Source organism: Clarias gariepinus, chromosome 23 (genome assembly GCF_024256425.1).
Source record: "Clarias gariepinus isolate MV-2021 ecotype Netherlands chromosome 23, CGAR_prim_01v2, whole genome shotgun sequence".
Classification (NCBI taxonomy): Eukaryota; Metazoa; Chordata; class Actinopteri; order Siluriformes; family Clariidae; genus Clarias; species Clarias gariepinus.
In genome coordinates, this window is record NC_071122.1 from 11,605,501 (window position 1) to 11,626,883 (window position 21,383).

At 36.4% G+C, this 21,383-nt stretch overlaps 1 protein-coding gene across 1 annotated transcript in view; it reads right to left on the reverse strand.

Moving 5' to 3' along the window:
• The window catches only part of podxl2 (podocalyxin-like 2), a 45,126-nt gene that overhangs the window by 16,720 nt on the left and 7,023 nt on the right, over window positions 1-21,383 (reverse strand). Inside the window, exons 2-4 of the mRNA XM_053484612.1 lie at window positions 16,495-16,788; window positions 8,046-8,695; window positions 6,324-6,398 (exon numbers count right to left, since the gene is read on the reverse strand). Of these exons, the coding sequence (XP_053340587.1) occupies window positions 6,324-6,398; window positions 8,046-8,695; window positions 16,495-16,788 (1,019 nt within the window). The remainder of the gene's footprint in view (window positions 1-6,323; window positions 6,399-8,045; window positions 8,696-16,494; window positions 16,789-21,383) is intronic.

Here is a 21,383-nt window from a genome sequence, read left to right on the forward strand (position 1 = left end):
GTGTTTTGCTATTCTGGAGTGGGTGCGGACAGAGAGAGGTGTGTGCGTGTGTGTGTGTGTGTGTGTGTGTGTCTGCATTTTTTGTGGCCAGTCTGCTGCAGTACCATTGGCAGAGAATGTGATTAAAGAATTTTTGTGCTACTGCTGAAACTGCTGTTACTGCAGATAGATAGATAGATAGATAAAGAGAGAGGGGGGGGGGGGGAGAATATAAATATCAGGGGTGGGACAATACTGAGGCATTAAAAGTGTACTAGCACATTTGTATTTTGGGGATCTGAGATAGTTATACCATTAGGGGCATATATTATACACTGTAATATTTTTAAGCAAGGTTCCCTATTTTTATTTAAAGACTTTAAGAAAGAATATGGTCCTCATGCAAATAACTGAATAACAAATCTTAATAACACAATGAACCTGAGAAATTCAGCTTGTATTCCTTAACTGTACAGAATTCAGGAAGTACTAGAATGTGTTTCCAATTTAACATTTAATCCTAAATCTAGATATACAAGTCTGGTTTCCTCCAACTAATAGCACCATCAGGGGCAGTGTACAGTAAGACACCTGAATGCATTCTTGTATAAGAAGGGCATGCAGGTCTGCAAAGTAGTTTCAGGAAGGTCACATATATATGAACACATATGAGAGATTCGCATTAGGTAGCACGGTCAGGTCATGTTCTATAGAAAGTTTTCACAGAGCTGGTGCAAGTTTTATATAACAAACAAACCCTGTTATTTTAATACAGGGTTTAAAAAAAAAACCCTAAAGAAGTTATATATACCATACAGCCGAAAGGATTGTGAATACCTGATCGTCATAGGCAGTTGGCAGTAAGCTTTCTATTTATTTCAGTTACATCTTTTGAAAGATCTGTGTAATCATGGACTTCAGGGTCTTAATTAAAGTTCATGTAGGTAATACCAGGGGCGTCCACAACTTCAAGTTAAAGTGATGAGACTCTTAGAAAACATTTAAATGGTGCAAAACTAATAAAGAAAGCTGTACATTTGTAAATGGCAGTCCCCGCTGAAGTGACTAAAAGCCCACTGCAGTTGTTCCCAGTAACATTTAGTGAGTGGATTGAATAACTTGTCACTAACATAGACAAAGAAGAGACACATCTGTCTGTGAGAACTGTACACACAATCGCTTACCAACACCACTTGTACATTTCATGAACTCGGCCAGGAGTTGTTGCTACACTGCTGTACAGTCTTGACCTTGCTTCAAGCCATTCCCACATTTTTGGTCCATTAAAGGAGGGAGGCCAGTATTTCTGACATAAAGCAGGCCGCCCAATCAAGGCTACAGTCTATTGAGAACTATCTACCTTGATAGTAAAAAAAAAATCTGCAGTCTCGGTTTGACTTGACTGCCACTTTTACCATAATGGTTACACTCATCATGAATATTACAATACAGACAAAGTATGGTGTTTCTTTTCATTTTAAGTTTTCTTTAAACAAGAATGCTTTGAGCTCAGTTACTGAAAAGACATATTGATAACAATGGTCCACAAGGGGTAGGCCTCGGAAATGAAAGTAGCTACATTTTAACAGAATTGAGTGAATTATAAAGGAAAATTAAGCCCTAAGGGTTAATGGGCTCCGGTTTCCAAGATACAGCTTTAGGTCAAAACTGCATCAGAATAATTCAAAATCATGAGGGGGTGTGTGATTATTCTCCATAACTTTTCTGAAAAATGTAATATAAAGGTAAGTTATAGTGCCACACCAATCAAGATAAATGTATCCTTATAAATTAATTGATAACGTAACTTTTCATTTATTTATTGAGTTTTCACAACATTTTCATGCTTTTTTCATGAAAAACTGACCGAATTGCTGCTGGGTTTATCCAATTGCTATGTAGATTTACAGACTATTAAGAGATAACCTTAAAATTATATAGTTTTAAAGATTACAATATGTATGGTAAGGAATATGAGATCATTATAATTACAGAATAAACCTCTAACATCTTTATTTAGTATCTACTGTAAACAGTGCTTTTTGGTTTTCTCTTGTGAACTGCATTATGATTGTTCCTGTAAATATTCCAGCAATAATCATTAAACATGGACTACATTTTGCTAGGCATCTTTTCTCCATGCCTGCAATAGCCTGGTGGAATCTCTCCTGATGGTCATCACTCACTGCCCCACAGTTCAAATGGAAATAGTATGAATGCAAGTGTAAGAAGTGAATTTTCAGTGACATGTTTGCACTAAGTGCTTTGTAGGACCTAAGCAAATGTCTTTCATAGATGCTGAAAGAGAAAAGAAAAGAAATGCTGTTCCCGAGAAACTACTTTGCCACAGATTGAAGGCTTCTCTTCCTCCTTTTTCTTGTCGCACAACAGACGATCAAACATCTCTGAGAAGTTCTCTAATCTGTGGACTGTCAAACATGCCTTATTTGATTTTAGCTCCCTTAAGTCTTGGAAACTTTTCATAGAAATATTGGAAAGCTGGTTTTGTTTTGTCCATAGCCAAAGCAAAGTTCTTTATCAGGCCCAGTTTTATATTTAATGCTGGTAACAAAAAGAGCTAGATTTTGAACTTGACAAAATGAGGAGAATCTCAGGCTTAACTTTAACATTCATAAAGAAAACTGCAGTTTTTTTTTACCCTGCAGGCCAAGCAAACAGCCTTTGAAACACCACAGAGTTTCCACTAATGTTCCTCATACTTTATACACCTCAGCAGCTGTTTCATGTTTTCGTATGTTCCTTTCATGTAGACTGCGTGCCTCGACTTTCTCGAGAAGTTATGAGGCATCATGATCATCAGACATCCCACTTCCCTTGTAGGCAAATATACTCGCCAATGTATAAATCTTTAGCATAAAATATCTTGAAAACTTTAGCCAACCAGCTACTTTCTCCTGTGTTTTTTAATTCATCTTATAAAAATATGTAAGAATTAGCATGTTTTATCCCGGGGGTCAATAATTTCCAAGACCAATGTAATCTGTCACATTTTGTCATGTAAATCATGTAAATTTTAGATGCAGTAGTATTTTTAGTCATTATTTTTTTATTGTACTACATTTGAATGATTGACACAGCAGACCATTTAATCCACACAACAATTTGGCACAGGTTTTACGCTGGATGCCCTTTCTGACGCAACCCTCCCATTTTATCCAGGCTTGGGACCGGCACTGCATCCAAGGCTTGGGACCAGAACTGCCCCTTATATTATTATGATAGCCTTTTTCATCTCAGATGATTGCCAGGATAAAAAATATAATGTCAGGGCAGAATGTGAAAAAAGAGTTCATGCTTTTGTCAACTGCAAAAAGGTGCATAAACAATTCCCAGTTAGTCTAAAATGCCTTTAATGTCTTTTAGCATCAGAAAATTTGACCATATTATCACTATCTTATCCATGCTACATTGCATAATCTTGGGCAGAAAACCTGGATTCAATCAAAAGATCACACAATGGTCATCTGACCAGAGCAACACATGGCAACATCTAACAACTTTAAGGCCAAATGGGACAACCTCAAGTTCAGGTAGATACGTTTTGACCTTTTGTTATAAGGCTTTTAAGTGAAGCATCTCTTGTTAGATATTGATTATCTCACTTTCAACTAGACTAATTTTGTAAGGAATGTCTTTGTGTGCTTGAGCTCCTTTTGCTGGGACAAAGACTTTTTTGTGGTCCAGTTGTAGGCTGATGACCCACTTCTGAAATTACTGCAGTTCTAGCAAGGCCTACTGGGATCACTGTCAGGACTGCAGTCAGAGCATAATCAACAGTTGCTGATAGCCTTTTTTATTGTTAGAGAGCTTGTCTTAGTTTATAATGAGCCCAAAACACACAACCCATCTAAATGTATGAAAAATATAAATGTGCCAAAAAAATCAGTGAATTGATGTCTTCTGGAAGGCCTCTCATTGCTGGGTGCATACAGGAGGTCCAAATATTTCAGTACTTTTGTGCAAATGATGACCTTCCTTGGTCATTTTTAGCACATGACAATGGAGGATCCTAAATGTAGAAAACCTTTTAAGCTGTCTCAAATCTGAATTTGAATGGGCACTCATGTCCTCTATCACTGGCATCAACACCTAAAAATCTGATGTAGTCTCTGCCAGCCAAGCATGCCAAGTCAACAATACCATCACTATGTGGTTAGCTATGACCAAGCCAGACACAGCTTTCTTAACACTATCTATATCAAGGCAGTGAACACATAGATGTAGTCTAGCCTGGCATTCCAAGAGATTCAGGCACACTGCACAAGTTCTGTGACAGTAGCTACACACTTTCACAGCATGTGAACAGTGGGGGGATGATCCAACCCAAAATTTAGTAAAGCAGACAAAATGCTGCTGACTAGTGGGAATAAAGCTAAAAATAACCTGGCTCTGCAATTACCAGTGTATGGTATGTCAAGGGAGTACCCGCTTGCATATTTAAATGAAGTCAAACATGTACACAGACATAGGTAAGAAAGACAAAGAGAAATGCCTGAGGTATTTATGGGGGCATTTATGCAAATATTGTGCCTTACATCACTATTTTAGCTTATTTGAAAAATCTCGACATGGAGATTCTTACAAGGTTGTATTGATGTGCTATATGTCAATCTTGGAAATCTTTCAAAGAGGCACAACAGAAAAGCGTTTGCCTTGTTTTCAAATGCGGAAATCCCGAAAACTCCAGAGTTGTCCATTACTTCTTTGTAGAAGAAATTGCATCTTACTAAAGAGGGATGGCAATTTTAGAAAGCATAATTACTATGATATATATCACACTAAAGCAGAAGTGTAGTTTCTGGCTTCAAGTGGTTTAAAGGAACAATGTGCCAGTGTGATATGGAAGAGCTAGTAAGTGAGGATTGGTAAAATAGTCATTTGTCAGAAAACAGATGGGGAAAAAAGAGACAATTTGTATTTCTGAATGTCTTTCTAATAAATAATAGAATAAATAGAATAACTTTTAAATGCAATTACTGTGGTACACCAGCGACTGTGATGCCAGCTTGTAAGGTTATCATAATATAATAAATTTATCATATTGTGTTATACCTAATTCCTTTCTATGGTGGTGAGCATTCTCTTATGTATTCTGTGCAAGAATGCTGTCTAACACAGACACTTTTTGTTAGTTACTTGAATAAATAATGCTGTCAGCATGTTACTGGATGCACTGATATTCCCAGTAGGTTCACCCCAATTACTGCAGATATGCCCCCTAAAATATGAACAGTGGATAACAAACTAAAACAAACTAAAATATAACTGCAGACATTGACATAAAAATCCAGGTTATTATCTTTAAATCATGCATTTGTAGGCAATTAAATGTTCTCAGTCTTTGTTGGTTTTTAGTCTCCAGTGTAGTTAAACTGTGGCGCAGATGCCAACTCAAGGATGCATTACAATGGTATGAATACTGTACTTGTAATTCTTTACCTCTTGTTACCTACTGAATCACTATAGCTTCTGTAGCAAGACCATTAAGTTGGTTTATTTATGACCATAATATGATTCTTAAAAAAATATCATAATTATCGATCCTTTGGAAACAAGACACATATGTGACTGAACCACAAATTTTAGGTAAACACCCAAGATCTAGTAGAGACAAGAGACAAGATACATGACTTAAACTTGTATGTAACTGGCTATGTTCACATTACCATACGTAAGTGACTCAATTCTCATTTTTCAATCAATTCTCATTTTTCAATCAATTCTCAATTCTCATTTTTTTTACCCCCCATTTTTTTTTACCCTAACATCAGTTAGCGCTGGTGTGAGGATTTCTTATCAGCAGGTAAAGTGACATATCTGGTTTTGTTTATTCATCTAGACCTCAAGAAAACCCCCTGAATAACTGCTTGCCATCCTCCAGAGCTAAGTCCCAGGCATATTTTTACTAATATCAATTATCCTTAGTTAAAAATGAATGAGTGGTCACAAAGATTAGATAACAAGAGCAAAGGCGTATTGATGTGCGCATGCGTGCCGTTTTAGAAGAGAAATGCAACGACATTAGAGTCAGATAAAAATCACAAGTAATTATGAATGTCAACTGTCATAGCATGTATCCATCATCACGATCCGATCTGACCGAAAAAAACTGAATTAAACAATTTGGCTTCACAAAACCATACCCCGGGTTATAACACAAGCCACTCTGATTCACTGTCACAAAATAAGCATGTGGTATTCACACTCCTAAATAAGACACTCCATAAAGGAAACAGTTGGAAACTGATCTAATTGCAACATGATAAAATTATCATGCTATTATTATAATGTCAACATTTGAAAAGGACAAGACAGGAACTTACACAATCGTAATCTTCTGACATATTGAGAATGACATAGCCTTTTCCTGCCAGATCACTCCAGTCAGCACAAATTACCTAGGAAAAAAAAAAAAGGAGTGAAATGGAATGTGACAGATGGGAGAGACACGTGACACTGAAAGTGATATCTCATAGTTCTGCTAACATTAGTTACATAAAATAGTGAATCATTAAAAATAATTAGCAACATTTATTATTGACAGGCAGAAAGAAATTGAAAAAAAGAAATGTCATGAAATTACACAAATGTGCCTCATTATATCCATTCAACTGATGAATAAATCCTAGCAATTTCTCTCTCTTTTTTTTAAATGTGTTTCAGGCAACATTATAACTGGGGAAAATTACACAGAATTTTCTCTGAATACACTGAACATTTGTTCATTTGAAAAAAAAAGGAAAATTGCCTGTATTTTTACTGTAGTAAAAATGTCTATGGTGCATAATTTATTGTTACTATTTGAATTATTATTTCAAATATTAGAATTTGTTGCTTTAAAAGTTGACTAGATCATGCAATATTCTTCAATTACTTTGGCATATATTGCGATTGCGTTTTGAACTGATATGTAACTATTAAATGTATTTTTAGCAGTGATGGAAATCACCAGGGACCAGCCAATTCGATATTATCACGATATCAGGGTGCCAAGTCAATTTGCAAGTCTGTATATATCATGATTTTATAAATATTACGGAATTACTTCTTTTTTTCTTTTCTTTTTTAACAGTTACAAATAATGCACATTGCCTGCCAATGTATGAATAGTTTAGAGCATAAAATACATTTTGAAGTCTAGTATTTAAATGTATTTATCTAGGCTAAAAGGAAATAATGGCACAAATTACAACATCAGAAAGATGCAATTAAATGATTGCACAAGTCCATATCGCAGTTTAGATTTTTATGCGAATAAAAGCACTAAGTTTAAAGACCATTACTGGTCATATAATTAAAGTTAAAGTTAAGCCTTTATTTGTCACATATACATTACTGCACAGTGAAATTCTTTCTTTGCATGTCCCAGCATAACTGGGGTCAGAGTGCAGGGTCAGCCATAATACAGCATCCCTAAAGCAGATAGGATTATGGGCCTTGTTTAAGAACCCAACAATGGCAACCGTGTGGAGCTCAACCCACCAAACTTCTGATCAGTAACTCAGTGCCGTGGTCCTCTGAGCTACATATTATTACCCACATATTATTTATAACATCTGATCTTGAGCAAGGCCCATAATCCTATCTGCTTTAAAAAGCTTTCACAAACTGCTTGTTTCTTTTTAATAAGTAATTTATGTAATTACATGGGTTATTTAATTAAAACAATATTTTTCAGCTGTTTATGTACTTATGAAATCCATCCACCCAACAAAACCATCCAAACTCCCACCTAGCCATTCTTCCAGCCATCCATTCAAACTTTCCATCGATTCAAAATATCTATCCATCCACTCATCAAAACCATCCATGTACCCACCTATCCACTCACACTCTGAATCATTTAAATTATCCATTCATTCAACAAAACCATCAATCCATCCATTTAATCAAGTCATTCATCCCTTTAAATTTTCCATCCATCCGTCCTTCCACCCATTCAAATTATTCATCCATCCTCCCCACCCCCCCCCCCCCCCCCCCCCCGACTCTCCATCACGTCTACTTACCTATACAACCACCATTTTATCCATCCATTTATTTACCTGCACTTCTTCTTGAGAACCATGCAGGAGATATTCAGTGCCTCCATGACGAAGCTCAGACTCTTCTGATTCCTCCTCATCCTCACCTGCTTCATGCCAGGCTGTCTCAGTAAAGGCCACAATCGGTGTGTCTGAATCTGCTGAAGAAGGCGGCTTCCAAACATCTATCTCTTGTCCATCTACCTCAGTTGGGAATGCCACAATCTCCTCATTTTCCTCCTCTTCCTCTGAGTCATCTTGGTGGGAGTCATCAGGCTGTAAGGGCCCTTGGCTAGGCAACATCCCTATTTCTGGAATGGTAGATGCCTGGGTAAGGATGTTCTCTGTTACATCATCAAAGTCCTCCTCAGGGCTGTCAGCAGCAGCTGTGGCTTCAGGCAGGGGGTTATTTGGTCCAAAGAACCCAGCCATGGACACAGTGTTGGAGGAGTGTGTGTCTGTAATGGAGGAGTGCATAAGTGGCATGGCAGCTGTGGTAGACAGTGAGGAGGAAGAATGGACTGGAAAACCACTGGCCTCAGACTCCCTCTGCCACTGCTCAGTGTCTGAAGCTTTAATTGCAGGGAGGAAGAAAGATGAGGAGGAATTATGCTGCTTGGGAGCTTTGCGAAGGGTGAGAGATGAAGGACGAGAGGAGGATGGATTATATCCTGAGAGAAACATTGGGAAAAGGATTTGTAGACATTGTGTTTGTAATTGTCATTCATGCTGTATAGTTGTATTTTACAAAAAAAAATAATAATTAGGATGAACAGAGATTAGAGTGGAGATTAGCAAGGAAACAAATAATTTGATGGATGGATGGATGGACAGATGATGGATGGATGGACAGATGATGGATGGATGAAAAAAGAGACAAAGAGATATACTATATACTCTATGCTATCCAATACTATACTTTTCCGACACTTTGCCTCGCTATATTTCACTATTTCAATGTGTAGATTGTTGTATAATGATTTAAATTATTTATTCCAAGGTAATGTTTTTTTAATAAACAGCAAGTTAAAAATAAGCTTTCAATAAATCACTATATATTTTTATCAAGGCACCTCCTGGATGTCTATCAAGGATGGAGAGGTACTCACCTTAAATAAAAATAAACAGCAATCAAAAAGTTTGGTAAATTGACCTCACATCAATAAGATGCTGTTAGTATTAGAAAGTATAAACTCCTTAAAACTCTAAATAGAAGTTTATAAGTTAACTGTAAAATTTGTTCATTGCATTCCCAGTTTTGGTTAGAACTAGTCTTCTGCACAATTTACACACAACTATGCTCTGACCGATAAAAAAAAAAATGCAGCTGAAGAGTATGCGGTCTTCACTGACTGTGTATACCGCGAAGGCCGAATCGATATAAGATGTTCTGGTCTATGGAGCTAAACATTAATTGGTTGTGTAGCACTTAACCATGTTTTACAAAAACAAGTCTTAGGGAACACATTTCATGTAAGTCCCCTTGTTTTTTTTATCATTTTTAAAAGTGTTTTATTTTTATGCTATATTTTATTCTTTTATTATATATCTATTTTATCCTCTGATCCTGTATTCTTCATTATTTCTATCAGTCTCTTTTCCAGCTTGCAAAGAACATTGAGATAGGTTGGGCTATAAAGCATACACTGTGGCAAACTTCATCTTTAGATGAATCAGGCTTCAAATGTTTCCTTCGGGAACATCTGAATTGAATTACACCAATGGTCTCTTACTGCTATGCTTCTAAACTATTTTTTATTGTTATTGAGGAAGTGACTATCGCAGTAAACAGTATATCATTATCATTCTATCACCCAGACCTACATAGGGAGATGTAGAGAGTGGAGTACACTAAAAAGCCATAACCACCCTTCTAATATTAAGTAGGTTCCCTTTTGCCATCAAAACAGTAATAACCTGTGGGTTCTGACAGCTTTCTTTTGGAACCAGCATTAACCTTTTCCTTAATTTGAGCTACAGTAGCTCTTCTATTGGATCAGACTACACAGGCCAGCCTTTACTTCCTATGTGCATCAGTAAGCCTTGTTTACCATGACCATGTTGCCAGTTCACCAGTTTTCCTGTATGGTATATTCTGACCACTGCAGACTGGGAACATCCAGCAAGAGCTGCAGTTTTAGAGTTGCTCTGACCCAGTTATCTAACGATCACAATTTGCCCCTTCACACAGTAGCTACAGCTAAAATATCTCATTACACTAGCAGCTGGAAGTGTGTGGAATATATTACGCAGGAACTGAACCTTCTTTGCTGACATTGATATGATGGAAGCATGAGGATTTGAGTGTCATCAACAAGGAGACATTGTTATGGCTAGGAGACTAGATCAGAGCAACTCCAAAACTGCAGCTCTTGTGGGATGTTCCCAGTCAGCGGTGGTCAGGATATACCGAAAGTAATAATGTTACGTGATGTTATGGCTGATTGTTGTAAGTCACAGAAGCGTAGATTTTAGCATTTAATTAAATCAGCCTCAATAAACCAGGCCCACATATTTACACTTATCTAGCTGACACCAAGAAACAAATCACGGCAAGAAGAGATGCTTACTGACAGAATAAGAAGATGTGAAAAAAAGAGAGTAGGAAGGTAGAAAGGAAGAAAAAAGTAAGCAAGTAAGAAATGGGACATATGAGAAAGGAAGAAAATTCAACAAAGACGTTCCATAACATGAAGCAATCTTATTTTATAGCAAAAGGTGATTTTTTTCATGTGACATGATCAGTGAAGTTGCACCATGAGTAAAATGGATGTGTTTAACAGATTTCTGAAGAATGTCGAATCTGAGAAAAAGGATGTTTAATGATGTTAACAAAGCAATTATGAATAACAAATACCTGTTGCTTATTATAAAATGGGACATTATGGGATTTAAATTGTTGTGTGAACACCATGTCATATACTTAACAAATCTTTGTGGTATACTGTAGTACAACCATATGTTTAACTTTAGAAATCTTTTTTTCTCTCTTGCTCCTGCTCTCACTAGCACATTCGAACCTACCAATGCTGGAGGTGCAAGATGACGTGCTAACCACAAAGACAAGCACACCCCAAAATTAGCAAAAAAAAGGTAATTGTCAGAGAAGCCTGTTGTTGCTGAATAAGAATCTGAGAATAATACACAATCAGAACTGTAATTACAAATTTGCAAGGTGAGATAATATAATGAATGCAGGTGCTTCAGCATAATTAGCATCATGACAGTGTTTTCATACAGCAGTGCGACACAAATCTGTGTATGCAGGTGTTATCTGAGCACCTGTACTCTGGCGCAGTTTAATACAGAAATTTATTTTATGTGTCTAAATCTGCAAAGCTGACTGCAGCAAACAAACTTCAGAGCATCTCCATTCACCATCCGTCAGGGAAAAGCTTGTGGATGCTGTTCTATATACCTTTATTTTCTCTCTCTCTCTCTCTCACACACAAACACACACACACACACACACACACCAAGCTTATACTGGAAAAAAGTTTGACAGAATAAGTGTCTCAGTGGAAAACACCTTCACATCTCAAGCATGCCAGCTAAAAATATTTGGGTTGTTTTTAGGGGCATCGAATCCCACACGTCTTGGCGAGCCTTGATAATGCAGCTGTGTTTAATCTTTCATCCTTACTGCCACACCGCAGGAGCATCAAATATTAAAGAGAGCTGCAATCTCGTTTAAACTGTTTAAATGGAAAAATCCTTCTTCAGAAATTAGTGAGGGAGAGGCAATTTATCATCACCAGCCTCTAAAGGCTAGCAGGAAGTAGTGATTATAAAATGCAAAAAAAGCATTTTAGCACTCATTTTCTCTTGGATAATCACTGTTTTGACATTCAGGCAATATTCTGGAATGGTGACTTTCACGCTCAAGATGGAGCTTCGTCACATGAATGACAGTTATAAGACCTCTTATGCTAATACTGATGACTCATGCTAGAATATAACACACTTCTCTAGCTGCATACAGGAATGGTCTAGAAATGCTTTATATGGCTTACCTAAGCACTGACTTCAGGATATGAGGGATATACATATTTTAATGGCCATATGACATTTCGACATGTCGGCCCATAGCAAAGAAACTAACATGAGATCTCATCTTGGAATCTCTTCTTTGTCTCTTAGACAGAAATAAGCAGTCTTTGAGACTTGAATGAAATTTAGGTGTTTTCTGCACACCAGCTCCTCAAAGGTGGCTCAAAGGTGGCTAAAATGTGGCTCATTATCTTTAAATCTCAAAGATAGTTTACATTTGGCTTGTGTGCGACTCACATATGCAGAAATGAGCCATCTTTGAGACTTGAATGAGATTTTAGTCGTTTTCTCAATCTTCTCAAATTTGTTTCAAATATGTCTCACTACCTCTAAACCTTAGAGATATTTCATATTTGTCTCGTGCGACTCACATATTTTCAGTTTTTCAAAAGCAGTGTCCACACATAAAGTATACAGTACTTGTAAATTGTGCATTTGGGTTTTCTGATATGTTCTGATATCATCCTTTTTAATATTTTTGCTTAGTCATGTGTGTATAATTAGTTAAAATAAAGTTTTAAAATTAGTTCTTTGTATTGAAGAATATATTCTGCTGAAAAAATGGCACTCTATATTGCACAATCCTGACACATATACAGTATTTATTTGAACATAATGCAAAGAATGGAAAAATGCTTTAGGGGGGCCATCTACACTTAAAAGTGTTAAGTACTTTTTTTTTCTTTTTTATATTAGATAGAGGGTAGATAGAGGGAAGGGTTAGTAGGTTGGATCTCCGAAATGAAGATATGTAGATTGTAGGTTGGTAACAACTAAAGCCAATTACAAAATTGCTTTGTAATAGATAAATGTTTTATTTTAAAGTCTAGCTTCTTTATTTAAAAAAAAATCCAACCACCTGTTATTTTATCATACAGTCCTTAGTAAATCAACATGACTAACCTTTTACAAATGTGTACACCTTAATGAATTTATTGAAATTAAACTGGCAAATGGCAAACTTACTTTACATTCTGTACAAATGTCATTACCAATAAATGAGTAAAATACAATATAAAGAATATTTTTTTTATTAAGAAATGAAGCAATGAGATAATGTTTGTAGTTCTATACACTTATCATTTAAGGCCAAACCTATTTTGATTATACATTTATGACTAAATGTTCAACATTTTTTTATGTCCAACCCTATTAAGCCTACAGTACATTAGGATTCTAATAAAGGCATATTTTCCACAATTTCTTCCACACATGCTCTAAGCCTGCAAATGTTTAAGCGGCCAGTGTGTTAGAGAAATCTGCAGGACATCACAAGGCCTCGGTGTCAAGTCAGCAAAAAAAACGCTTTATCCATCATTCATGCGATAGCGCACCACCTACTTTGCCTGCCGCAGATAAAAATGAAAAAGACCAACAACACATAGCTGACAGTGGAGGTGGATTTTACTTTTTCGCACCGAATTTAAAATTAATTATGATTGACAAGGAGTCAAAATTAAACTAAAATAATTAAACTAAAATTAAAGTAAGTTAAAACCACAAAGTCTGCAGTAAAAACACAACAATTGTGGTATACTTGACTGAAATTTACACAGCTTTTATTTGTTCTTAAATTGCAAAAGGAATTTAAATGCTACCTGTGGGTGGTTTAGCATGTTGATTAGCATATCTACTATAAGTAACTAACACTTGTGAGGTTGAAAGTTTTGTTTTGTTTTTTAATGGAAAAAATCAGTCAGCTAGTTACAGTATTATTATTAGGCATGCTTCTTCAAGTTACTTCTTACCTTTTTTTTCTTTTTCTTTTTAATAGTAAGTTAATGTTACTGCATGATCAGTTTTTGAAAAACAGTAGTTTTATTAAAGTGTTCAGTGTTTAACAGTAATTACCAGAACATGTAACTTTAGAGACATCGGTTAATTATATTCTATCAATTAAGACCGATATGTTTGTTTGTGGAAAAGTCATCTTGGTAATTATATACATTTTACTTTAACTGGGTTTTATTCAGAAGCATGACACCTTAGGAGACCAAGAATCTTATGGCATTATATTCCAAGTCTGAGCGCGGGGTTTGACATTTTAAGAGCAGACAAAGCACTCTATGCACGTGCAGTGTCCCAATTGCGCGCTCAACAGCTCGATTCTGATAAATCTCAATTGTTTTAATATAGTTTTTTGTTTCATTAGATACTAAGTAACTCCAGGAGTTGCAGACTTAGTGTGTGAATTGTAAATTTATTACACTTTATGCTGTTAGTTGAGGATTTTTGATATGTTCAATAAAACTGTAATATTTCTCATGCATCTGTTTCATGCATCTGATTTTAATCTCATTATGGTTATATATGGCTCATTTGCTTCTTTTTTAAATGCAGTTCTGTTTCTCATGTACATCTCAGATTTCTCAAATGTTTTTTAAAAGTATGTCTTGGGTTGTGTCTCAGTTATGTCTCTTTGTTTCTTCTATGTGGGGTTTAGGAGAAATAGAAAACACAAAGTCGAGCTTGTAATGAAACAGCTCAATTCAGTCTTATGAGACAAGAAAAAGCTCATTCTGAGCAACAAAATTTGCTATGGGGGAGAACATTCCTATGACCTTAGCTTCCTCTAATGTTATGTATACTACTTTCAATAAAGAAAGAAGAATTGTGCTAATGTAATATTTATGTATATTGTGATGAACAAAAATATTTCTGTGTGAATCCATGACTGGGATGGTATTTACAGTATACTTCACTAGTACTTCAAATTCTTAAAAAAAAATTAAACCTAGATAATGTAGCCTTCATAATATACAGGTTTTAGATAGATAACATAATACAGTATTGTGCCTAAAATAAATTCTAAATGTACAATATTTGTCATTCATTAGTTAATATGATTACCATCTCATGCTTGATACATCCTTTTCCATGAGACTGCAGCTCATGAAAAATATGCATTTTAGTATATACTCAACAACTACTTCATTAGATATACCTGCTCAACTGCTCATTAATGTAAATAACTAATCAGCTGATAACATGGGATAACATGCTGCTGATGATCTCAATCCCTTTATTAAGCCCTTTATAACCATGAGAAAACATACCATGTCACAAAGCTAATCTCATCTCAAACTGGTTTCTTGAACATGACAGTGCGTTCCCAAATTGCCTCCACAGTCACCAGATCTCAACCCAATAGAGCAGCACCTTTGGAATGTGGTGAAACAGAAGATTCAAATCATGGATGTGCAGCTAACAAATCTGCAGCAACTGCATGATGCTGTCATGCCAATTTAAACAAAAACTCGAAGGAATGTTTTCAGCACCTTGTTAAATCAATGTTATGATGAATTAAGGCAGTTCCAAAAAAAAAATGAGGTCTGATACAGAAAAATAAGTCCGCGGTAAACATTCGAGTTACGAATTTCCACAGGTATAAACCGACTGCAGGTCTACAAACATTCATAGATGCGAATAAATCGTGAAAGTAGCTTATGTGTATTGTACAAAAAATAGACACTGCAGTGCACCAGATAGCAATATTTACCGTATAAAATGTCGGTATACTGTATGTGTGTGCAAGTGAGAAATGAGTCGCCCTCAACGGTTTTAATGAATCAGTCTGGGAGAAAGATGATAAAAAATGGCTGTCCTGTAAAGCTGTCCTGATGATAAATGATCCTTATTTCGAAAAATCCTCAACAAGACAGAGTTCACAGTCCAATACAACTCTGAGACAAAATGGCATCTGACAAAATCGCTCAGTAAACACCATGTAGCGTTGTCTTTCTGGAGCTGCCTTTTAAACGAGGTTAGCTGACCCCGCTGATCCCTGCATCACCGGGATTCCCTTTGCGAGTCTCACGTGAGTATAATACAGAACCAAAACATCAAACCTGTGTGTTGCTTTACATTTTATATTTATATCAAAAGTGTATACCACCTCATCTCTCCAACATGGTTTGACTTGCAGTGAGACCACAAGTGACCACCCGGCGTTCCGCGAGGTTCTACATGGTCCACGAGCTTCCACAAGGATTGACAAAAAATGAAACGCTAAATCTTCCACGCAGAAAGATTGGAAACGCAATCTTTTAATTGGAAATGTGAATTGCGATAAACCACGAAATCGCACTGACTCCGCGTAGGTGCGATAGGGTTGTAAGACTCACTTTGTATGCCTAATGAAGCGTGTATATCCCACAAACCTTCAATCGATCCTTACCTAACATATTTTAAATATTGTAAAATATCTGAAATATTCCAAAAATGGCATGACCAACAAAAGTTATTTTCTGTGATATTGTAATTTTGACTGGAAAGTAGACTTTTAAAAAATAAAAGTGCCTTATTTTGTTTAAAAAAAAATTTTTTTAATTAATTTATTACTTTCCCATGACCACCCATATCACACTCATCAAATTTAAAACACTAATCAAACTATTGCTTTGATTCAAGCTTTGTATACCTAGCAAAGAATCTGCATCCAGACTGGAGTTGAGCTCTGCTTGACCATCCCACTTCCGCAATGCCAGAGGACCCTTATTCTCTTCACTGTCCTCGCTGAAGAATCCAGAACTCTCCTGGGACGTTTCTACCAAAGCCAGCATGGCAGGATTTTCTGCACCACGTCTGACACCATGGTGTTCTTCCAGACCAACAGAAAGATCCACAATGGGTTGAGATGAGGCGGAGGCGCTGGTCAAAGGTGTTGGACTGCCGTTAAGAACTTTAGAAAGTGTGATGAGCACAAGAGAGAAACCTGAAAAGGAAAGGGAAGAAATGATGTTACGATAATATGGTGTGGGGGACATTTTGTTCACAACTCAGGTACTTTAATATGAAGTTTAATATATAACTGTATTATAGATTGCGAGAATAGAAAGTAAAGACACATCCATTAGAGATGGGAATTACCAGGGAGCTCCCAATGCAATGTTATCACAATCCCGGGATGCAAGTTGAAGTTGTATTAGTTTCACGATTTTAGAAATATCCTGCTTTTAATTCTATACAAACTTAGCAAATAATTCACTCTAACCGCACAGAATGCTGTGCTGTGTGAAACGTTTAGAGTGCACCAGCTGTAAGATTATAGAGAAACAGCTACATTTTTACTACTTTAAACGCAAACATTCACTCATTCATTCATCTTCTATACCACGTATCCTGTGCACAGGGTCACAGGGGGCCTAAAGCCTATCCCGGGAGATTTAGAGCATGAGGCAGGGTTCGCCCTGACAGCATGCCAATCCATCTCACACACATATTACAGGCAATCTTTGGAATGACAGTTGAACTAATCTGCATGTCTTTGGACTGTGTGAGGAAACAAGAGTGCCCAGAGGAAAAGCACAGGGACAAAAGGCCAACTCCACACACAGTTCCAAGGCAGGAATTGAACCCTGGAGGTGCGAGGCCACAGTGCTAACCACTACAACACAATATCTCCTAATGAAAACATATCTAATTAAAAAGAATATTTAAAAAATTTATTTTGGATTGAGCACACAGATGGGCTTTTACACCTAATAAAACTGTAGTGAACTACATACTATCAAATATACTAGAATGTTTTAAGGAGCTAAGACATTCATTAAAAAATGCTAAAATAAATCATTTTAAATGCATGTAATTTAAAACATTTATATTGTTAAATAAATGTAAATGTATTTACCCATAAAACAAATATAATTAAATGCAATATTAACAAAAGTACTGTCATTTGCACTGGTAAATGGCCTTAATTTGCAGGCATAGTGCCCTATGATGGCCTGGCTTTCCATCCAGGATGTACACTACTAGACAAAAGTTTGGATACACCTTCTAATTACATGGTCTTTTTTTTTTTTTTTTTTTTTTTATAAATTAATGCTGAAGACATCTAAAATATGCAATAATGTCCTTTGAACATGTGATATTGAGATGTGTCTGCTACTTATGCTCTGTAAAGCCTTCATAACGCCTTTAATTTGAGGTGCTGTTAATTGGTGATTTCTGAGGCTGCTTTCCTGGGATGGTCTTCATGAGAGCCAGTTTCATCATGGTGCTTGATGGGTTTTTCAAATGCACTGTTGTTGCATCTATTCTATTCCAGAACAGCTGGCCTTCGCATCTTAAAATAACAACAGACTGTTGTTATTTAACTACATAACGCCATATGTTATTACATAATTGCGAAAAAATCCAGCATTGTTCCAGAGTGTAGAAAACAAATTTAAACTTGCGTTCAAACATTTGACTGGTACTATACATCTGCTCCATCCTCAGTGGTCTTTTGCATAAGCTGCACCTCCTACATGACCCTGAGCAAAACAAAACAGCTAATTATGATGAATGTTTTGTATGATGAAATGATCAAAATGGTCATTCAGTTCAAAAGTTCAAAAGGTTAAAAGTTCAGGGAGTGATAGATGGGTGTAGATGGCACCAGAAGCAAACAAGATAGCTTGTAATATGTATAACAATCACTATAAAATTGTTTGAGGAAAACATGCATTACTCAGTATGATTAGCTTGCTAGCATGTAGTTAACAAAAGACCTCTCAAAAATGATGTCATTCTGAGATCCAACTTAACCCTTCCAAGGTATTTGGAATACAACATGAGTATACAGAATTTTATTGTGTCCAGTGAGCTGAGCAACCAGTAAGGATGGTTAAACGCAAAACAAAATCTGATCCTTGTTTAAATTAAAGCCCAATTAATTTCTTCCCGCAGGCGATAAGGTCTCTCAACCACAACCACACCACTATGCAGAACTAACACAATCTTTTCAAATTGACCAAATCAATCAATCTTTTTACATCCATGGACACTATGGACAATTACACGCACACCTTCCTTCATATCTAGACTACATGTTGTACGTTTACATCCTGGACCATTGCACAAAGACACTTTAATAACTTTGCACTGCTACCTTCACAACTACACTACATGTTTACGTTTACATCCTGGACCAGTGCACAAAGACACTTTAATAACCTCTGCACAAAGACACTTTGTTCTATGCATATTTGCACACCCAGTACAGTATATTTCAATTTGTACAGTATATTTCTATTTTTATGTACATCATATTTCTATTTTAATTTTTAGTTCTATTTTTCCTAGCACATTTCTATTGTTATTTTTAGTTCTATTTTTCCTAGTTTAATTTAATTTTTTATTCATATTTATTTCTAATTTGTAAACTTTAATTTTCTTTTAGGGTCAATTGCAGTCGTATAAGCATTTCACTACATTTCGTTCTGTGTATGACTGTGTATGTGACAAATAAAATTTTAACTTGAACTAAGGATTGATACACCTACTGTAGTAAGTGGCTACTGAAAGTAAGTCAGGTATGGAGGAACAGAGCCATGACTTTAACAAACTCCAGGCCCAGCATAACATGCTGACAGTCCAGCAGTCTGAGGAGCACCTCCGAAGCAAAACTTTAGGTCCACCACCCATCTTATTTCTCTCAGGTGGTACAGCTGCCCATTCTTCCTAGCAAAATGCATGTCTTGCATGAACTGCACGTTTGAGATCTCCCCAATGGCTTAATGATATTGGGGTCAGGAGACTGTGACGTCCACTCCAAAACCTTCATCTTTTTCTTCTGTAGACATTGAAGGGTCAACTTGGCCTTGTGCTTTGGATCATCAAAAGTGTTCCATGCACAGCTTCCGTGTTGTAGAATGCAAATTGCCTGCCAGTATTTTTTGATAAGATTCTCCTGGCAACTCAACCACGCAGATAATTTAATTTAATAATTTTTTACAGAGATTTTTTTCTCTCAAAGTTGTTTGTGTTTTTTTTTTTTTGGCGTCCTAAACAATACATCTGGCAGTAGTGGATGAAATCTTTCTTGGTCTACCTGTGGTTTAGTATCAACAGAATCTCTTATTTTCCACATCTAAATCATGGTTTGAACAGTACAGACTGGCATTTTCAAGTGTCGAGATAGCCTTTTATATCCTTTTAAAGTTTAATTACCTTATTACACAAGTCCATTGGTAGTTTTTTTTCTTCCCCACAGTGCAGTATCCAGCCAGTCAGTACATCACCTCATGAACTAGGAAACTCACTATTTATGCTAAGACACTGATTACAATAACAATAAGTCACAGGTGTGGAAACCTCCCTTTAATTAAACCTGTGTCAGTTTACCTGTGTGCTTATAATGTGGCCAAACATTAAAAAATATGTAAACCAAATATGTATGTGATAATTAATGACTTCACATGCCACAATTCTTAAATAAGGAAAAAATACTTTGCATTGTCTGTCATATTTTACAAATAAATGGCAATGTTTAAAATTGCTTTCAGAGTATGCAAACTTTTGAGCACAACTGTATATGTGCATAGAGTTTGCATGTTTTCCCCATGCTTGGTGCGTTTCCCAAGGATACTGGTTTCCTCCCACAGTCCAAAAACATACTAATTGTCATTTTCCAAATTGCCCATAGTGTGTGCCCTCTTGTCCTGCGATGGATTGGCACCTTGTCCACGATAGACCCTCCCTAATGCCCTAAGTGCCCTGGGATAAGCTCCAGGCCTTCCACAAACCTACTGTACATAGGATAGGAGATATAGAGTATGATTGAGAGTGAGTGAAATTTAATTAAAAAAATTTTATTGTAACAGGCTACAAAATGCCTAAAGATGATTTTAAAATTCTTTATGTAACAACCTTATTTCCCCTCTAGTCTGTTCCAATCACTTAGCATTCAGCATCACCAGTATACTAATTACCAGCCTGATCATCTGTCATCATCTGCACCTGTTTCTTACTGGTTAGAGGGGTTTTTTTATGCTTGAAAGATTCATACAGTAGGTCACTATGTGGTTAAACAAACAGAAGATATTCCTCTGAAACTGGTCAGGTACAGAGACTGGACTGAAAATGAAAGCCAAAAACTGGTCAAAAATGAAAATCCTTCAAAAAAACATGAAGACTACATTCATTGAGTCTACATTGAAAAATACAAGAAACTCTGGCACTTCGAAGGCATAATATAAAGATATGAGCAGGGACTCAATACTTTTTCAATGTACTGTATGTCATCATCTAAGGGATATGCATAGAAGAGAATAAGGTCCAGGCAGTGTTGGAATGACCAAACCATGTGAGAGCAACACAGACTCCTTGGCTTTACAAATCAAATCAGCATTGCGGTTGTACCGCTCACCCGATTCCTCAAAAGAGTTCCATGGCAGCTCACCAGCTGCAGAAGAGGCCTTCACCTCATCTCATTAGTGCTGATGTTCCCTTCAGCTCCACTTCTTTGTCAGCAAGACAAATCACTACCGTCGTGTTCCAGGTTTATGCCTTTAAGATAAAAGTATGGGCTGCTTTCACCCTGGG